The sequence below is a fragment of the Callionymus lyra genome, chromosome 4 (assembly GCF_982586985.1).
Source record: "Callionymus lyra chromosome 4, fCalLyr1.hap1.1, whole genome shotgun sequence".
In the NCBI taxonomy this organism is placed as follows: domain Eukaryota; kingdom Metazoa; phylum Chordata; class Actinopteri; order Syngnathiformes; family Callionymidae; genus Callionymus; species Callionymus lyra.
In genome coordinates this window covers 17,677,935-17,693,597 of record NC_141821.1, presented here as the reverse complement: position 1 = coordinate 17,693,597, position 15,663 = coordinate 17,677,935, and the positions used below count along the sequence as shown (strand labels likewise).

Sequence of the window (15,663 nt, the reverse complement as noted above, 5' to 3'; positions counted from 1 at the left end):
GTCTTTCTCTACTAGAGTCACAGATGTTCTTGTGAAACAACATCACATCAGTTTTATCAAACTCAAAAGCAGCTGCGCCACGAAATTCATATAAAGCTCAGACCACCAGACCATCTCCAAATCATTGTCACTACTCAGCTCTCTATGTTAGTGTTTTTCTGTTTTATTCTTGTTGAACTCCATTTTAAGATGTTTCAAATAAGCCCCCCGTCTCTGTAAATAAAGCATTTCCATTAATAACCCTGAATGTAAAATATAAACATTTACATCAGAGCTTGTCTGCACTCATTTAAATTAAAGTATGTGATCCATGTCAGAAATGTTTAAAATGAACAAATATCAACTGTTAATCAAGTTCAAATTCAATCTTTAATTTATTTTTCTGATCATGGAGAGAACAATCACAGACTGTGGTTCATTTAAATCTGATTTAAATATGTAAATAAGGGCTCGGAAAGGGACGAACAAGTCTGCGCTAAATAACACGCTTGACTAAATTGCACGGCTAACTCAAAGGACTGTTAACAGAAGTAGTCTTGCTCCCTGGTATACTAGGGAAACACGTAAGTTAAAACAGGATTCTAAACGATTGGAGAAGAAATGGCGTTCATCAAAAAATGAGTAATTCTACCAGGTCTGGCAAGACAAGTGAAATATATACAACCTCTTCGGAGAGTCAAAGCCAGCTATTACTCCTCACTTATAGAAGCAAATAAGAATAACCCGAAGTTCTTATTCACCACTTGATCCAAAGGTTCTCACTAACTATAGGCCTATCTCTAATCTTCAAAGAAAGTGGTTACGAGTCAGCTCTGTGATTATCTCCATGACAATGATCAAGTTGAGGTGTTTCAGTCTGGTTTTAGGAAACACCACAGCACAGAGACCGCCCTTGTAAAATTTAGGAATGACCTGCTAATGGCCTCTGATCAGGGCCGTGTTTCAGTTCTTGTTCTTCTAGAACTGGATGCATTTAACACTGTTGACAGCAAATCCTTTTACAGAAATTAGAAAACCATATAGCCATGCGTGGAACTGCTCTAAACTGGTTTAAATCGTACCTGTCGGATAGAACGCACGTGTACGAATGTACATGTCGACAACCTCTCATCGACACAGACTAGGGTCAGCTTCGGTGTCCCACGAGAGTCTGTTCTTTGTCCAATCCTATTCACAATCTATATGCTCCCACTGGGGGACTTGATTAGAAGACACTCTATAAACGTTCACTGTTATGCTGATGACACCCAACTCTACTTGTCAATGAAGCCAGATGAAAGAAATCAGCTAACCCAACTACAGTCCTGTATTACAGATATCAAGTTCTGGATGACCAAAAACTTCCTTTGAACTCAGACAAAACTAAGGTTCTACTAGTTGGTCCACAACTTCTCAGACAATCGTTAACTAATGATCTAACTTTTCAAAATAGACTTACCCCTGTTGCTAGCACCACTGTAAAGAATCCTGGTGTATGCTTTGACAAGGACTTATCATTTAACTCACACAAAAAACAAATCTCACGGACTGCATACTTTCACCTTCGTAACATTTCAAAAATCAGGCACTTCCTTTCTTTTGGATGCTGCTGAGAAACTCATCCATGATTTTGTGACCTTCAGGCTGGACAATTGTAACTCTCTTTCTGTTCTAAAAAGTCTCTCAGAACTCTTTAGCTCATTCAGAACTCTGCAGCTCGTGTCCTGACTAAGGCTAAGAGGCGCAAACACATTTCCCCTGTGTTGTCTTCTTTACATTGGCTTCCATTAAAATTTAGAATACAATTTAAAATCCTTCTCTTAACCTATAAAGCCTTATATGGCCTAGTGCCAATGTACATTAAAGATCTAATCCAAACTTATCAACCCTCTAGGACGTTACAATCCCTAAACTCTGATCTATTAGTTATACCTAATGTAGATTTAGAGCCAGGGCCTTCAGTTTTCAAGCCCCTCTGCTGTGGAACCAACTACCGGCTTCAATCCGGAGGGTAGACACCCTCTCTATGTTTAAAAAGAATCTTAAAACCCTTACTTTTCGATAAAGCTGAATCAGCCCTTTCTGTTTATCCTAGCTGCTATAAGCTTAGAATGCTCTAGGAGTTTTAGACACTGAGCTCTGTGTATCCTTCTTTTCTGCATTACATTCATCACCTGTGCAGTTTAAACCCACACTTTTTATTTCTCTCCCGGAGCCCCAGAGCTACACCTCTAGAGCTGCTGCTGATCCAGGATCTCCACCACGTCAGCAGATCCAGAGTTCTCTCAAGCACCTCCATGGACTCATCTATACTCTCCTCTTTTCTCTCACACTGTATCCTCCCTCACTCTTCTCTACATCCATCTGTCCCCCCCCATCCTTCCTCCCAGCCGGTCACAGCAGGAGGCCTTCAACAATGAGTCTGGCTCTGCTTGAGGTTTCTGTTTTTCCTCGCCAACGCCACACTGTGCTTTACTCATTATTGAGTTGCCGGGATCTGTTTTTCTTTTCTTCACTATAGTCTTACTTCAACTGTAAAGTGTCTTGAGATAACTTTGTTAAGATAAGACACTTTAATTGAATTGAATTGATACATCAACCTAAAACTAGTTGAATGACTCATATACTATGACTTGTGAGGTGTTTTGTGTGATTTTTATTTTCACTGTTAAGGTTTTGGGGATGGTGTGAATGGGATGGTAAGTTATTTACAAACCCTTCATAACACATATTATATTTAATTATCCACAATCTGATTCATTACCTCATCAATATCCATCCTTCACTCATCAGTCTGGAAACAGAAAATCTGTCCAACTGCTGCAAACCGGGAAATAGCAACTTTCGCAACATTTAGCGAGTGCTCATGGGAAATGTGGTCCCTCGTCGGGCTAAACACTCCCACTTTAGTCCACTGGTGTCGCTCGACTTCGAATCACATAGAACTGCTTTAAAGAATAGAAACTGAAATTATATGAATGAAATAAAACAAGATTATGATGATGTTGACGTTTACACTGTGGTCTAAATAGCTGCGTTCGTTTATTAACACATGAATCACTGAATTAATTATTTCTGATTGAACCGTAACATAATATGTGCTAAATTATTCAAACTGATTTTTGCAATTAATTAAGTAACCTAAAAACTGAAGCACAGCAGGAACAAAGATGAACAACAGATCAAAGCACCGTGAAAATAAAACTTCAAAGGAAACAATACGTATTCAAACGAAAGAATTTTGATTGAAGCTGAGGATCCTCGGTTCTTTTTTTGTACTAATACAATTAAAGTTCGTCAACAGATATCCAATATGACCTAAATAATGTTAACTTCACAGCACTTAGAGGGATTACTCAGAGAGAGAAACACTTTTGTATTTGTAGCTAGTTTGATCTACAGTGTTCAGCTGAAGGACAATCAAAGGTGCTTCAGCACTTGCTCAAAAACAACATCCACTTTAATACTTGGATTTACAGTTGGAAATATTTCCAGATTCTACAGCGTCTTTTCCGGCTGCAGTCCCTTTCGCTCGCCTCCGAGGGAAAAGATGAACAATATCAGCACGACTGACTCATAAATAGTTGATCAGACTTCCTGCGGGTTGTTTGTTCAGACCCAGTTCTAACACGAGTCCCAGGTGTCTCACATTCTTCTCAAATATCTTCCATCCATCCATGAATGGAGGCAGCCTTGTTCCAGAACTACTCATTCCCAGGTTCCAGTAGGAATGGGCCCTTCTGCTCTTACTTGAGGGTCATCTATGGTGAGATACATTTATGGATTATTGTGTCCTTGCTTCACTTTGTTTCACTGCGGCATGTTAAAAAGAAACATGTGGAAAGTGCAAAACTTTCAAGAGTTTCTTGCCAGAACTAGTCTGTTCCATAAACAGCAGGATTTTCCGGAACAGCTTTAATGTTCAGTTACCAAAGGACCTCATTTTCTGGTTGTTTTTTATTGTAAACCAGCTGTAACAAGGCTGGAGATCAGCTCAGGGGAGCGCTGGGAGGCTGGTCTGAGCACAATGATCCATGTGAATGAGAGCAAATCTGGTCTCGAGAGGAAAAAGAAGGTGTTTAATGGGAAGTTCACGCTCGGTTACCTGCCTGACAGGAACAATCTCACTCACTCACCTAGTTTGGCCCCCTGATCCCCTCACTATACAGCGGCTAATTAACATGGCTCCTGAATGCATCATGAGCCAAACGTTAGAGAGAAAAGTCACGCTCAGATCTCAGCTAATCGTAGTCGATCCATCTTAAATCTCAATAATACAGTCTGTGCACAGTGTTTCTGAGCATAAGCCGCAAGTTGAGCTGTGATTGGGACGTTTAAGGTCAATGTTTAAATTATGTAATCACTATACAGATATTTGTACAGGATTTATTTTCCAAATAGTCAAAAATCTACTCATAGAGTTCAGCAATTCCTAAAAAAACTTCTTTTTTTTTAACGATGGATTACGATACTAATAAAAGTTATTTTGAAGAACTTTAATGAGAGACTTATCTACACACTCTCTCAGGTCAATCATTTAAATTGGCAGGAAATGTTGATAAAGGGCATGGAACTGATTATTTCAATTTTGGTGGTGTTCCATCCGGATCCACAAATCCTTTGAACTCTCAGTGAGCAAGTGTATTCTAACAGTTTATTTTCGTGTCTAAACAAGAAGGAGTCGTCTCGCCTGCAGTTAATACAAAGCAGTCGACGACCTGGTGGTCGGAGACCAGTAGATTATATCAAATTATTATCTTCTTTGAACAGGCTCATAAGGGCACAGTGGTACCTTTCGACAACATGTCGTTGACCAGTTCACTCAGAGAATGCTAGTAACACTTAGACCTGACAACCTCACTTGGAAGATACAGTTGTCTTCATACAAGAAAATGTTTTGGACATTTGCAAGAAGTACATTCAATTAATTGTAGCTTCTCAAAGATTGCATCTGAAATGAAACAATGTCAAAATTTTTCCCTATCTGGCAACATTTGGAGGCAAAGATCCACAAAGTCCTGGTTGACAAGCAGCTCAATTGTCTTCACACACATGAGCTAAACTGTGCTGAGGCCTCCGTGTCACATCTCACTTCACTCTGACTTCTTCACGCACATGCGAGCGCTCTCATCTGACACACAACAGTTCTACTCTCACGACCTTTAACTGCAACCTTTAGTGGAACCTGCAACCTAAATGCCGCCGTGGAAGAGTCGTTTATTGTCCCGATCTCACCTGTCAAGAGTGGAATGTCACGAGTGCCTACCTGCAAATGAGCAACAAACCTCAGATATCCAACGCTGAGATGTTTTTGTTTGTGTGCGACTGTGTAGCTAAGACCTCAGAGTGTTTTTTGGGAATCAAAGAAGAAGCATGTTTAAAGCAGGAGTCTACTGTTGTACATACTCAAATTGCACCAGGAAAAGCAACAGATTTGTGTTTAGATGTTTGTTTTTAAGGGTTTATTTTTAAACACCATCCATCTATTTCAGTTGTGCTGCTCCCACAGCTTTCAGTGTGGGTGAAGAGAGATGGATCCCCTGGTGTCAGAGTGTACATTGGGCTGTATCAGCACATCCTCCAGCAGCCAAACAGCGCTTGATTAATGACTGGCCGCCATTAGCTTCCTAGCACATATGTGCCTCCAGGTTGAAGGTTGATTGGTGTGGGGAGCAACTTCCCATCCCACAGACGAGAGTTTACAATTCAGATGGTGGCCCATGTCACCTTTACCCCTCTGACTCCCTCTATTTGTTTCCTTCCGGTGCCGATGCCATTCGTCACTTCACAAACCCCCCAAAGACCATTAAAGGGGACGCAGCAGTCTTTAAACGCTGGCCTGGGTGACTTATGAATCCCAGGCGCGTCTTTATTCTACATTCATTGAAATTGACTCGGATCCTCCGCAGAGGTTGAACTGTGTGAAATATTCTAGGAATGCTTATGAGATACACACAAACTTATACGGAAAGACACAGAAACAACATCAGTAAAGTCTAAATAAATCAATTAAAAAATGTTTTATCTTGGTTGAAGACGCAAGAGTAAGTATAAATAAATCCAAGATCAAAGAAATGGTTCCTTTATCTGTTTATGGGTTTGAGAAATTATTTCACTTACCCTTGATAAACTCACCTCAACAACCCACCAGAACAGTCTTATTTAAATGTTAAATGTTAAATCACCTAAGCTGGGCCTACACTATATCACTGAATTGATCTCCAATTGTCCAGAGATCATTTTAGAGGGTTTCTTTATCTGTTATTGTCAGTTTTATCGTCCGTCTGCCAGCAAACGTTGTACAGATGATTACATTTTGGTGCTCTTCTGTAATTCCATCTGTATTTATAAAGGTATGGATGGTTTTGTCATTCACTCATATTCATTTCTACGGTAACCCTGATTCTGTTTACGAATGGCCAAACAATCTGAAACTTGACTCTATATAACACGGCGAGCAATCGAATCACTAAAACAAACCAGTTGTTTTGTCATAAGGTCACAGATTAAGAGGATTAAGATTTAGGAATATAGGGTCTTAGACTCATCAGGCCCGGGTCCATCAGAGTGGAATACATTTTTGTTTATAATATTAAAAAGGAACAGATTGCTCTCTGAAAAAAATCCCTTAGTCGACATGAGGGTGAGTAGAAATTGAGTGAAGTTTGAATTTTGGGTGAACAATCCCTTGAACTAAATAAATAACATTTTCCGTGATGATCTTTATTTCTGAACCGTCTTACATTGTACAAAGATGGACACCCCTGCACAAGAGGTTTTCGTAAATTGCTGGTGGAGAACTAGCCAAGACATACTGAGGTGGGAATAATTCTCCTTATTTGGTCACAACATTGTCATATTGAGGCACAGCGTTCACAGTGAGCATGAAAAAAACATTTAAAATCCACTTGAAAATATTTGCCTTAAACAGCACTTCCACAATTATATTTTCATAAATTCACAAGTCTGTAATAGTGAATTAAAACAAGAGTGTGTTGTACCAAGAAGAGTTTAATTTATGCACAGTAAGACAAGCAAAGATGTAAAAAGAGTTAGTCCCAACTGAACCACGGAAATATCAAATGTTTGGCGATCGACGGAAACTAACTTCAGCTGATGAACGACTCTCAATTTAAAAGTACATGATAAAGTGAGTGGTTTCCTTCATGGACACACTGTACAACAAGTCAGTCACACACTGTATTCATAAAAGATGTTGGTTCAAATGAGTGTTTTACTTTTAGGAATACAGGTTCTCTGACACGAGATATTAGGAGGATTAATTCATTAAGAAAACTTTCTGTACAAGACCATCAAGAGCTGTAAAAAATAAACTAAGACCTATCTTACACCACTTACAGCAGAATTTTGAAGACAACTGAAGAAGAGAAAAGCCACAAACTTTAGTTATCTACATCGCGACTTGAAGACCGAGGGTGGATGTTTTTGGAAAAGAATACGTTTCAAAGTAAAAGCCCTCGGACCATTTTTAATCAACATAAATAGACCAACAAATAATTCAAAAGAAGAGGAATGCTGGGAATTCATGCAAAAGTAAAAAGAAGAGCAGATTCATGCAAAACCTTCGGGAGGTCACTTTCCTTCCTCTCAAACGCTTCCTCTGCTTAAGGGGCCGCACAGAAAATGTAAAAGGAGTCGTTCTCTCATTCCCCTCTGTTTATCGTCCACATTGGGAAATACAGTTCATTTACAGTCAAGGCAGTATATTGTTCCTAAAATTGCATTTTCCAAGTGTTCCCCAAGGCACCTGAAAGAAAGCGGGTATTTCCCTCTGCTGGCTGGACTGTGTGTCCCCCACGTCTCAGTAGCAAGAGTTTCTTAGAGTGGATCCCACACGAGGCGTCTCAACCCTCAATACAAAGCACGAGAAGAAAAAACAGTCTGAACGATCCGTTTGTTGTCCTCGGCTTCTTTAATAGTCATCGTAGGTGTTGAGGTCAGTGAAGTAAGTGTTGGTGTAAGTCTTCCCGCTGTGCTGTGGGTTGAAGTACTTGTTTCTCTCCTCCAGCATTAGGTTGTTTTTGTTGAAGGCCTATGGACGGAGACAAGAACGTGTCAGTTTGAAGAACAATCGTCTGAAATCATTCAGTCCAGATGACGAGGGAAAAATCAATTCTGGCCGGCAAACGGAGAAATAAAAACGGGAGCAACACAAATGATAGGATGTAAGGTTGCAGCTTTAGGCTGGACGAGTGACCAAATGACCAAGGTGAAGGACGTTGATGCACATCTGTAAATACACCTCCTCTGTAGCTCATAACAGCACTTTTTCGTGCCAATCGGAACAATAATAATCAATCAAAAGAGCTTTCTGCTCCTCAGCACACTGGAGCTATCACTTCGTTCCCGTTGGGATTCTTGCAAGTATGTGGTAAGCTGCTGATGTTGTTACAAAAGAACATCAAAAAGTTGATACGTGTGGTGGAAGTCCCTCTGGGCACGATGCTAGGACGCTTGATGATGCTGCATTTACATCTTTCAAAGATTACCATGCAGAAAAAAAACCTAAATGTTTCAATCGAAAGACTAAAAGATGAATTTGTTTTTTGAATTGATGCTAGTCAGGGGGAAAACAGCAACATATTTGTCTGATGATTCCTTCGTTCTATAAGATGATGAGATAAGTTTCTTGTTTCTTATGGTTACTGCTCTCATGGGGTACTTTTTATACTCTACATGTTTTGGATCGACCTGAAGCCTAATTTGAACAAATCCTTGTGGAGGCTTCTAGTTGTCATGAACTTCTTCAAAAATCTAAGGGGGATAACCTATCTGAAAACTTGAATCTGGGTTCCCAAATCAATCCCGCCAGGGGCAAATATCTATGTCTGGTGTCTATCCCTTGTATTTCTCTTCGGATATTGGTTTAAAAAGGAACTAAAAGATATATTTACAAGACTTAGTAGCCGTTAATCGGTTCAAAAAAGGCAAGTTTATTTATCTTAACTAAAAATGGCCTGGTTCTCCAGCATCCACCTTTCTTGGATGTAAGAAGCTCTTAGTGGGAGCTGTCCACCATGGCGGTGCTGAAATCGAACTGATGCATCAGTCAAAAAATCTAGACCGAACTTCCATTGAATTATTTTTAACGGACATATTTTAAATGTTATTGCAGACATTCATTATCTCTCCTTGCTACAAAACAGCCTGTCAAAGGGATGTCAAGGTAATGGAGGGGCTCTGGTAATTGGGGTCTTGTCAGGATGTTGCTACAGTGTCACAGTGTCTGCTGACTGTACTGTGACACTGTAGCAATTTATCTGCTACTTTGTTCGAGCATAATTTACTCTCAAAACTCATAAACATCAACTCTTTTTTGGACCTTTGAAACCTTGTAGATGCTTTTAGCTAATGCCTGCTGTATTCATGAGTACAGCCGTCAGGTACAGAGAGGAATTTTTGGAAAAAAGATTTTGCCCTTGCAAGCCTTAAATGGACACAGAATTGAAGATGAAAACATGGACGTTGGTCATTTATTGAATGGATTGTAAAACTTCCAGACGAGTAACAGGATGTTTCAAAATATAAGGTCATTAGAGATACTAGGGTTTTTTTGCGCCATTTATAATAAAGTTTTTAGATGGACTAGAGTAAATTACATATAAGAGGAAGATGTGTCTTTTTGAAATTCACTGCCCTTGATCTTTTCTTACTGAAAGAAAAACTACTTTATTTAAAAAGAAATAGATTAGAACATCATCTTCATCTCCTATCTCATTATTAGAAATGTACTCTCAGAAGAATTTAAACAACAGTTCTCCACTTAGGCTGGAGGCCTCGAGGCTAATTGTTTGCATCCTTTTTTAATGATGCATTTTCCCTGTTTTTAAGCAAATTGGAGGAAGGCGAGACAACAGAGGTGCATTACAAACATCATCAAAAGGTCTCTTTTACAAGAAAACTCAAAGAAAACCAAGACAAACACACGAATAATGGAAATGAAACATGAGAGAAATAAATAAAAGGAAGAACTGCATAAGAAAAGCCAGGGTGTGTGTGTGTGTGTGTGTGTGTGTGTGTGTGTGTGTGGGGCTTCTGGCTAATAAACAGATGAAGGAATGAAAGCATCTGAGCAAAAGTGAAAACTTTTGTGTACTCCAACCTGCCACAGACAGAGAGTGCCACGGGAAGGTGAAGGGGGGGCACGGTGAGGAAGTGGATGTAGCGGTGGTTGGGGTCAGAAAGTTGTTTGGGGTGGGGGTGGGGGGGAGTCAAGAAGCAGGGGGTTGGGAGGTTGTAGAGGTCAGTGGTTAGTAGAATATCTCCAGGCCGCGCATGGACACCCCCATGTTAGCAGAGAGAGGCTGGTGCATGGCGGGGTCGTCCAGGGGTAAGAGAACCGACACGTCGGGCTGCAGGGGGGAGAGGAGTGGGCAAGAGTCATCCTCAGCAACACCCTCAGATCACATTCGCTGCAGCAGGAGAATGAATTAACGTAGATCCCCAAGTGCTCTAAACCTGCTCTTACAGGAGACTGATGGTGCATAATTGTGTTGTGGATGTAAGGTATCCTTCCCTGCTGTGATCCCTCATGTGGGGGTGTTTTATGGTTTTGCACATTTCATGTCGGAGAATTTCCTTCACCACGAGAGCCACAGAGGCCGGCTGTGAGCTCCGGGCTGAAGGTTCTGCTAAATAATGAAGCCGTCTTCATTTCTCTTGCTGTGTTTGTGTTCTGTTAGCAAACCAGCGACGCCCTAACCCCCCCCCCACACCCCCACAAAGACGTGCAGCTGAAATACTCTATAATCATGTGTAGCACTCTGAGGGAGTGGTGAATATGAAACAGGTGCCATTATCTAGGACTTGCGGTCGTTTCTGTCAGAGCGCAGCTAACATTAAAACCGTAAAAAGACATTATTTCAATTCCTCCCTCTCGCGATAAACCCGTCATCTGACCTTGATGGCTTCCACCGAGTCGTATTTGTCCAGCTTGTTGATGTGGTTGGTGATGCTCGTGTTGAGCGGGGCGGCCGAGATGGGGTGGATGACGGTGGCGTCGTGCGACTGTTGCTGGTAGCGTTGGCAGTACGAGTAGACCAGCAGAGTGACCAGGCAGCCCAGGATGGAGCTGCTGAGGCCCACGGCGATCATGTGGAAGATGTTGAAGTCTGGAGGCGATAAAAGAGAGCGTCAGTACAAACACAGAGATACTCCTAGAAGGCATTCTCATGGGATTAGGAGGAACAATAGAACAATAGAAGGACCCAGTAGAGAGTAGAATTGCTGGCTATGCAACCAAACCTTGAATCAGAATTTTTACAAATATTTTCCCTTAAAACAAATATTTTTGAGTCACCTGTCTGTGGTCATAATGTTATGGCCGGTGGTTATATGTTGCTAGGAATTTAACAAACGGAGCTGGATCTTGTTTGGGGGAAATATTGTTGATACAGTAGCAAATGATGTGAATTCAACATAAATATTTGTCTTTATATAATTTGACCCTTGTACTTTCTCTGGGTCAAGGTGACCCAAAGGGCTGAAAACAAATGTGTTTGTGGTATCCCATGTGTTGTCTCTGGGTCAAGGTGACCCGAAGGCCCCAAAACAAATATATTTGTGGTATTCTTTGTGTTATCTTTGTGTCATCGTCACCCGAAGGCCCGAAAACAAATGTGTTTGTGGTATCCCTTGTTTTATCTTTCGGTCAACATGACCCGAAGGCCTTAAAACAAATGTGTTTGTGGTATTCTTTGTGTTATCTTTGGGTCAAAGTGACCGGAAGGCCTGAAAACAAATGCGTTTGTGGTCTTCCTTGTGTTATCTTCGAGTCAATGTGACCCGATGGCCTGAAAACAAATGTGTCTGTGGTATCCCTTGTGTTGTCTCTGGGTCAAGGTGATCCGAAGTTCTAAAAATAAATGTGAACAACCTCCACCACTGCATACGTTTTTCTGTAAGCCAGGGAACGAGAACACTATCAAGAAGCTTATTTAGATCTATTTAATCATCTTTAAACACATTTTAAATATAATTATAGCATCAGGCAGATATTAGTAGTGTTACAGATCTCGCTTGCACAACACACAGTCGATGAAAAGAAGGTATAATAATAGGAAGTGATAAACCTTCAAAACCTTCCAATATCCTCTTGGTTCTCCTTATGAAAATCCATTGAATTTATAAATCACATTTTTATTCATTTATTATTTTAATAGTTGAAGTGTTCAGGGTTTCTATCAATCTGCTTCATTAACAGCGAACACTGTTCATCAGTAGATCATCCAGACTCAATGCTACAGAGGAAAGTTGCCATGATTTAGTCCTTCGGTACTCAAAAACGACTTTTAATATCTATTAAATCTTGAAGTATGGCAGCTTCTGCCCAAAATCTACAACTACTGCTGAGTGTTCCTCCTTCAATGCAGCGATAAGTCACGATGAGAGCAGATATGTCGACATGGGTGAAGTTAAAAGAGGAAAATTTACATGTTGCTTCCACATCTGCGGGAGACGTGAGATCAGCACTTTTCTCTGGCGTGTTCTGACTGTGTTTGCGCGACGATTTATACGCACTTAAGCAGGTTTGAAGGGCTATCTTGTGAACAAGCACACACGCACACACACACACACACACACACACTTTACCTCCACAGAGCCTCTCCTCCTGACTGGAGCGTGCAATTGAGATTTCTGCAAAACAAACAACGAGTCAAATTAGTGGCAGAAATCCAATTCAGCATTGAAATTACTGCTCGGAACGTTAAAGATGTGAATTGGTGCTTGAGGTTCGTTATCATAAAAAGCCCAAAAGGCTAATCAAGGTTGCCGCACGTGAGGCCGATTATTTAAAGTGTGAACTCTCATGAAAGGAAATGAAGTAAAAGGTGTTTCTCATTAACCCTAATGGACTCCGACCCATTAAAGCAGAGGGACAAAAAGGCAGAAAGGCAAATGGATTGTTCTTGTAAGTTCATTTGGAGGTTTTCATTGAGTTTATTGCTCAGTTAATTATCCCGAGAAGGTTATAACCTCATGTTATCTTTGTTCAAGATGATTCATCTTCAGTACGTTCGGTGCAACAGAATAAGATACGTTTAAGATTTGTTAAAGGTGTTTCAAGAGCTTATCCTCAGGTTATCTTTTTTAGATTAATTCATCTTTATTATGTCTCGTGTGCCAGAACAAGATACCTTTAAGATTCGTAAAAGGTGTTTCAAGAGCTTAACCTCAGGTTATCTTTTTTAGATTAATTCATCTTTATTAAGTCTCGTGTGTCAGAACAAGATACATTTAAGATTTTTTAAAGATGTTTCATGGTGTTTAAGAAGTCGATTCTCCCGTCAATAAAGTGGTTCCTGTTAAAGCATCGTATCAAGGGTGCAGGAGATAAATATCCTATGTGAGTTTTTTTTAAATGATGCTGAGTAAGCACTTTTGACTCAAACAACTTCAGTGATCATTGACTGCTTGTATTGGCGACACTTGCTGCTGAAATGTATTCAGGTTGTTGCCGCAGCGGTGAGTAGAAAGATACTCTGGCCATTAAGACAGATAATGGAGGAATAAACGTCTTTATTTGTTTCAAATATTTGACAATTTGGTGAAATGGATTTGTTGTAAAAAAGCATCATAAAAATAGTAGGTAGTGTCAGTCATGGCTGTTCAAATGAAACCAATCATAATAAGATAGAATAGAATCAATAGATTAAGTTAAAATATTGACCCTTGTGTTATCATAGGGTCAATATTTTAATTTATTCTATGACCCAAACACAAATTTGTTTTTGGTATCCCTTGTGTTGCCACTGGGTCATGACCTAAATACATATGCAGTGGTGGAGGTCGTACATCTGGACCCAGAGAGACAATACAATGGATACCACAAACACATTTGTTTTCAGGCCTTCGGGTCACCTTGACCCTTGGATAACAAAGGTGTTGACGTTACACATTGTGGACGAATGAAGTTATATCATGGCAATACTGACCTATTATAGAATTAACTAGGGTCCTAACATGTATAAAGGTACAGATACAATGGCAGAACTTTAACAATGTATATATCTAGATAATAAATAGCGATAAAAAAGTGAGCTGTAATGTATTTAAGTTTTATAGAACCACATATGACCCTCAGGCAGAGATTTATTCTAGCAAACTCACAAGACTGTTTTGCCTACAGTCTGCAATTTCTCAAGTACTAACAAGATTTAAAAAACTAAAGCATACAAAAAAAATATTGTAGATTAAATACCATATATGTGTGAAGACTACTTTTTTTTTCCAGTGCAATGAGTCATTAAAAACAAAAACGAAATATCAATCTTGACTAATAGTGAAATGTCAACTTGATGAGGAATCACAGTCATATATAATAAGAAGAATCATTGGTCACTCTTATAACAGGAAGTTGTCCTGAAGGAAAGCTTGGGAGAGCAAGAATGGACGCAGTGAAGGGAAAGAGTAAAGCTGTGTTCGGTGCGTCTCACCTGGGATGAGGTTGGAGTCCGGGGGGGAGCACGGCCGACTCTCGCTGCTGTTTCCTGAGCACTGACTTCCTGTGGGAAACAGCACGTTGCAGTGACGGACGCGCATCTGGGACCCATTGGAGTCACAGTGAGTCCACCCTGACCAGCTGGACCAGCTCTCTGGAAACAGAAATGACAGTATTTGCAACATCTTGCCCAAAATGCTGGTGTGTGTGTGTGTTTGTTTGTGTGTATCCATGAACATTTTAGTCATGCATGACTGCTGTTAGAGCAGCTGAGCAATTAAATAAAGACAAGCAGTGGACTTCTAATGTCTCTGTGTGAGTGTGAGTCTTTGTGCGTGTGTGTGTGTGTGTGTGTGTGAGTGTGTGTTTGTACCAGGGCATGCTTGTGTGTTGCAGAGAGCCTCTTCAGTGTGCAGTCCCAAACAGATGTCTCCTCCATAAGCGGGTGGAGGGTTACTGCAGGTCCGGGTCCTCATGTAGTGTCCACCTCCACATGTCACAGAACACTTGGACCATGGAGACCAGCAGGACCAGCTGCCGTCCACTAAACCCAGAGAAGATGACAGGACATGAGTGGTTTATAAATAAAATGTATAAACAAGCACACAATACGTTTTTCTGTTATTAAACCACCTTGTGATCTCAGTAGAAAAACACAAGACACATGTTTTAAGAATGTATGCCGTGAAGAGACCACTGGGCAGTAAACAGGCATAAGCTACTTTTAAAACCTACATTTAATCTTTAAAACACATATATTTTAACATATTTTAGTTTAATGAGCCTGGTCTATACCAAGTGTATTCATTTATTTGTTAGAAGCCATACCATAAACACCTTCCTGTCTCTTGACAGTCATTTGGATTTCTCTGGAATCTATTCAGTTTAAAATTTTAAATAAAACACGAACGTTTTGGGAAAATTCCTTCAGAAGCTTTTTAGATAAAATCAAACAAAGAAACTGACGTTAAACAAGACCATCTTAAAGAAAACCACAACTTCAAGAAAAAAAGTTTCTTTTTTCCCCACATGCTTTATATGAATAAAATAAAGTTAAATAAAATAAAATGAATCCATAACTTTTTGAGCACATACTTTTTCCGGAAGAAAGAGATGACTAAGAGTAACTTAATTTAAGTCCTTCTTATTTTGTTTCTATGGGTTTGAATGAATTCATCATAGGTTCTCACAGAACCACTGAACTATTTTGATAAATATTGATG

The 15,663-nt window shown here is 40.0% G+C and overlaps 1 protein-coding gene across 2 annotated transcripts in view; it reads right to left on the bottom strand.

Moving 5' to 3' along the window:
* Nucleotides 1–6,745: 6,745 nt before the first annotated feature.
* Nucleotides 6,746–15,663, bottom strand: part of sema5a (sema domain, seven thrombospondin repeats (type 1 and type 1-like), transmembrane domain (TM) and short cytoplasmic domain, (semaphorin) 5A) — a 115,981-nt gene continuing 107,063 nt past the window's right edge. Inside the window, exons 18-23 of one of the 2 annotated variants that reach the window (XR_015710895.1) lie at nt 14,814–14,984; nt 14,436–14,594; nt 12,592–12,636; nt 10,900–11,111; nt 10,103–10,352; nt 7,898–8,032 (exon numbers count right to left, since the gene is read on the bottom strand). Coding sequence is in view for 1 of the 2 variants with exons in the window: in XM_087788993.1 (XP_087645119.1) it covers nt 7,913–8,032; nt 10,900–11,111; nt 12,592–12,636; nt 14,436–14,594; nt 14,814–14,984 (707 nt within the window). In the remaining variant the exon portion in view is untranslated. Of the gene's footprint in view, nt 8,033–10,102; nt 10,353–10,899; nt 11,112–12,591; nt 12,637–14,435; nt 14,595–14,813; nt 14,985–15,663 lie in introns of both variants that reach the window. The other variant, XM_087788993.1, reaches the window with a different exon arrangement.